Source organism: Eriocheir sinensis, unplaced genomic scaffold (assembly GCF_024679095.1).
Source record: "Eriocheir sinensis breed Jianghai 21 unplaced genomic scaffold, ASM2467909v1 Scaffold35, whole genome shotgun sequence".
Classification (NCBI taxonomy): Eukaryota; Metazoa; Arthropoda; class Malacostraca; order Decapoda; family Varunidae; genus Eriocheir; species Eriocheir sinensis.
In genome coordinates, this window is record NW_026111665.1 from 877,569 (window position 1) to 882,473 (window position 4,905).

The 4,905-nt window shown below is 65.6% G+C and overlaps 1 protein-coding gene across 1 annotated transcript; it reads right to left on the reverse strand.

The window, feature by feature from the left end:
• Positions 1–4,104: 4,104 nt before the first annotated feature.
• LOC126991838 (uncharacterized) lies at positions 4,105–4,698 on the reverse strand. The gene has a single exon (XM_050850499.1). The coding sequence runs from the start codon at positions 4,696–4,698 to the stop codon at positions 4,105–4,107; it is 594 nt and encodes a 197-aa protein (XP_050706456.1).
• Positions 4,699–4,905: the final 207 nt, after the last annotated feature.

Below are 4,905 nucleotides of genomic sequence, written 5' to 3' on the forward strand. Positions count from 1 at the left end.
GACACGGTGACTCACAGCCTGGCAGTAGCAGAGCAGCTCAATCGCTCGCCCGCGAGAGCTGTTGCTAGAAGGTGGGGAAGAGGTGCATACGCTGCCAGGTCCGGGAAGCCAATCTGCCGGGCCGCGCTTGCTTTTAAGATTAACCCCTTAGAAGGGGAACGGGCCTTTGTCGACTACGACGGCCCGTCGCAGTCATGGCTGGGGCTATATATGTGCATACACGGCACGCCGCGCGCACGTGTGCATGTACATATATACATACACACGCGCACACACACGCAGATGTACGCACATATATAGATAGTTAACACCCCTTCCCACTAAGTGGGTTGGGGCACAGGCGCACAAGGCGTCCTGTAGCTGACTTAAAAAAACAATCACGCACATACTCACACACAAACACCCACACATACATACACGCACTCTAACACGCCCACATATACAGAACAGAGAGCCTACCTGGGCGGCTAATATTTCCCTGCACTAGGGCAGTAAGCGCCCTGTCGTCCAGGGCCCCCACCAAGGCTGGCGCTGAGAGCCCCTCTCGGTTGGAAAGCAGGTTGCGCGTCGCACCGCACTCGAGGAGGGAGTGGAGGAGCGGCTGGAGGACCTCCTCCTCGCAGTAAGGGGAGACGACAGGGGCAGGGTCATCAGGGTGAAGGACTGACGCACATTTGTAGCCGAGACGGAGGCGGCGGATGTTGGATGCCTCCCGTCTCGGCAGATTTGGCGGTAGCTGGCGGGCGCCGGTGTTAGTGGCCGCCGAGTACCAATACGCGGACGGCGAGCCCGCAGCCAGGGCCTCCTCCAGCTCCCCGACAACCCCAGTAGCAGATCGTGCAGCCATGTCCCTCTTCACTTGGGCCAGGCTTACCACAACAGGCCGCGTGACAGCAGGCAGGAGCGTCGCCTCAGCAGCAGCGCCGTCCGCCGCCTCGTTGCCCGCCACGCCCGAGTGGCTGGGCAACCAGTTAACTTTTACTGGGCGCCCCGCTCATCTCAACTCTGCCAGCCTCGCGAGGATGGAGGTGAGGAGGGACACGTTGTCGCGCGGGGGGTCCTGTAGCAGAGAGCGGATGGCACGGACTGAATCGCAGTGGATCAAGACAGGGCCCCGACCCCCCTCCACTGCATGATCCAGCGCCCCGCCAATGGCTGCCAGCTCAGCCTGGGTGGAGGAACAGCCGTCTGGCAGACGAAATAGAGCAGTGACCCCATCGCAAACAAAAGCAGCGCCGACAGCCCCCGTCTGGTGGTTGACGGAGCCATCCGAGAAGTACACGGAGGCTCCAGGGTGCGCTGCTTCCCGCTCTCTGCTGTCTGCCTCCCTGGCCAGCTCCAGAGGGGTGAGGAGGGCCTTCCTTTTGGCGAGCGGCCGTATGGTGGCTGTTAAGGGAGGCGGCTCCCACGGGGGGCGGGCAACGTAGGTGGGGTGGGGGGCGTCCACAGCCGTCACAAGGGCGTGGGGGAGTCCGCTACTGCGAATCGTGGCCGCCGCCACAGTCGCCCACGTTCTCTTGCGGAACAGGAGAGGGTCCTGCAGGAGGGCCTGCCCGACGGAGGCGCGGAGCTGCTCCGCCCCCATGCGTCTCAGCAGCGCCGCCAGATGCCCCACTGAGAGTTGGGTGACTCTCGCGGCGACGCTGCACACGCGTGCCTCCGCCCGGAGGCACACGCATTTCGTCCACATGGGGGCGCCAACGATGACGCGGAGGGCGGCGTTCTGAGCTGTCTCCAGCGGCCGAAGCGCCGCCGGACCCACCGTCAGCAGGCACGGCGTCCCGTAATCAATACAGGACCGAACGCCCTGGACGTAGAAAGTCCGCAGGACCCTGTCCCCAGCCCCACCCGCTGTTCTGGCAAGGGCCCTCATCACATTAGTGCGCCGCCGTACCTCGTCCCGCACGCGGGCGATGTGCGGGCCAAAGGACAGGCTGGAGTCAACAGTGACCCCGAGGTACTTGTAAGTGTGCACCCACGGCACGGGCGTACCCTCGAGGTCGAAGGGCTCAGGAAGGTGGCCGTGGCGGAAGGCCATGGCCTTTGTCTTAGTCCTGTTGACGACCAGCCCTAGGGCGGCGCACGTCTGAGTCAGCCGGCGGAGGAGCTGGCGGGCGCTGGCCACCTGGTTGGGGCCCCACACCACCAGGGCCACATCGTCCGCATAAGATAGGACTCTGGCGTCTCCGCTCGTCGGAAGGGATGTCAACTTCTCGGCGAGCAGATTAAACAGCACGGGGCTCAGGACGCCACCCTGAGGCGTGCCGTTCTCAAAGGTCTCTATCGCGGACGTATGGCCCTGAAATCGGACGGCCGCTCTCCGTCCCTTCAGGTAATGGCCCACCCACGCCAGCAGGCGGCCACGGACGCCCCTTTCAGCTAGAATGGAGAGCATGGCTGGGGCTGAGGCGAGCTCAAAAGCTTTCTCGAGGTCAATAAATACCACCACCGCCCGTCTCCCCAGGACACCAGAGAGGAGGGTGGAGATGCAGTCCCTGGTGCCCCTGCCCCGGCGGAAGGCAAAGAGGTGGTGATGGAGGGGGCCCATCGCCCACTGAAGGCGCGGAAGTAGGACTCTCTCCATACACTTGCCGAGGCAGCTTAGGAGGGAGATCGGGCGATGTTGGAGCCCGTCTCCACTCTTGGGGATGGGGACGATGGTGGCTAGCTTCCAGGAGGCTGGCAGTGCTCCGAGCTCGAGGGATCTGTTGAAAAGTCCCAGAACCTCCGCCTGCATGTCCGGGCCGGCGTGCGCCAGGAAGGAGTAGGGGATCCTGTTGACCCCGGTGGCGGTGTCCTTCCTGGGGATGGCCCGCTCCAGCTCCCATAGTTCTATAGGCGCGTCAGTGGCATGCGCCTGTAGGCAGGCCTCCCTGAAGGCGGCTACTCTCACGGGGTTCGCTTCCCGCAGCAGGTCGCGAGTGTGGGCCGGAAGCCGGGCGGAAGCAGCACGGGAGGAGAAGGTGGTAACAAGCCGCTCCGCCTCTGCCTGGGGCTGTGGGTGTAAAGCTGGGCGCGCAACGGCACCCCCCGCGACGGCCCTCAGCTTCCGCCAAAGGACTGCAGCGGACGTACAGCCGTCAAGTCCCCCGCACCACGCCAGCCAGTGCTCCTCCTGCACCCGGTCGGCGGTTTCCCTGGCGCGACGGACAGCAGCGCGCAGCAAGCCTCGCGTCGCCTCCGTGTTGACTCTCCTGTTAAGCTTACGGGCCTGGTTGACTCGGTGGTTCGCCTCCCTCACCTCCTCGGTATAGTACCACCTGTCACGGTGGACCAGCGCCACAGGCCGGAGGAGGGGGATCGCCTCATCAGCAGCAGCTGTGAAGGCGTCAACCAGGCGCGCGTCCGCCGCCTCGAGGTCGTCGGGCCGGATGGTGGCGGCCAGACGACGGGCGACGGCCCCGCGGAACCGAGGCCAGTCAGCCCGGCGCAGGTTCCAGCGAGGAGGCCGCTTTGGTAACACAGGCGGCGGGACAGGGAGTGCAACAACGGAGGCGAAATGGTCGCTCGCGAGGTGCGGGTGGAGGGTCCACGTTGCGCCGACTGCAAGTGCCTGCGACACAAAGCTGAGGTCCAGGACGCCACCAGCCATGTGCGTGGGCACCCCGGTGTTGAGGAGCGCAACCCCAGGAACGTCCTCCAAGGCCGAGGCAAGGTGGCGCCCAGCGCGGTTCCTCCCCCTACTCCCTCACCTTTCATGGTGGGCGTTGAAGTCACCCCCGATGAAGGTGGGTTCGTCATTAGCCAGGGAGAGGAGTTCAGTGTAGTCGGGCTCGGCCCGCGGCCCGCTGTACACGCAGTAGAACGCGACACACGCGCTCGGCAAGGTCACCTTGACTGCCAATACCTCCACACCGTCACCGCACAGCACGGGGCGATGCACTCGAGAACAGGGAAGTACATCCCTGACCAAGATACAACACCCACGCGCCGCACCGGCGACGGCAGGGAGGTAAAAGGCCCTGTAGCCCTTGAAAGGCACCGACTGGCCCTCCCGAAGGAGCGTCTCCTTTAATAGGATGACGTCAAAGCCGTCGGTGCCGATCGCAGCTCGCAGGAGGTTAACCTTGCCGCGCACGCCGCACACGTTCCACTGCATAACACTTAGCGGTCGGTCGCCGAGGAGGCCCCCGGGGTGATCACAGGGGCCGCCGCGCGCGAGGGGGTCGGCCCCCGGCGCTTCGGGGTCACCATGTCCTTGGGCTGCGGGATGCGGGAGCGGGTTGGAGCCGCCCGCACTGGGATGTGTGAGCGGGGCTTGGCGGTCTGGGACGCCTGCGCTGGCTGGGCCACCGAGACGGCAGGTGCCACTTCTGCCTGGGAGGGCGCGTCAACCTCCATGCGGTCCTCCGCCGCGGGAGGTGGAGCGTCCTCGCGGGCAGTGGTCCGCACAGTTGGAGGCGCAACAACTGGAGTTTGCAGCGGGGTGGCGGGAGACGAGACCGGAGTGTCGACGGTGGGGAAACACTCCTCCACCGTCGCCTTCGCGGTGACTCGCAGCGCCGCCTCTTCCGGTGTGAGCTTTAGGAGGCCGGTTAACGCCAGAGCGAAGCTCGCCAGCATCCCCTCTAGTGCAGCCCTGGTGACCAGGACATGGCCGGGAGGAGGAACCAGGGGTGCAGCTGGCGCGATCAAGGGAGGGCGCGGCCCGCGGTTCCTTCGACGCCTCACGCGCTGGGGGAGGGCCGGTGGAGGCATTGCGGGAGTGAGCTGCGTAGAGGGGACCGAGGCGGATGCCGGGCGCGGGGGAGGGGCTGGTGTTGAGGTGGAGGCCGGGTGGTTTATGCCGGCGCCGCTTGCTCGGGATCGCGGGGACGCGAGGCGGCACGCGCTCCCATTGGCAGGCTCGCACGGCCGTCCCCGCCCTCCGATCCTGCGCTGCACTATATAGGGCGAAAAAGCGAC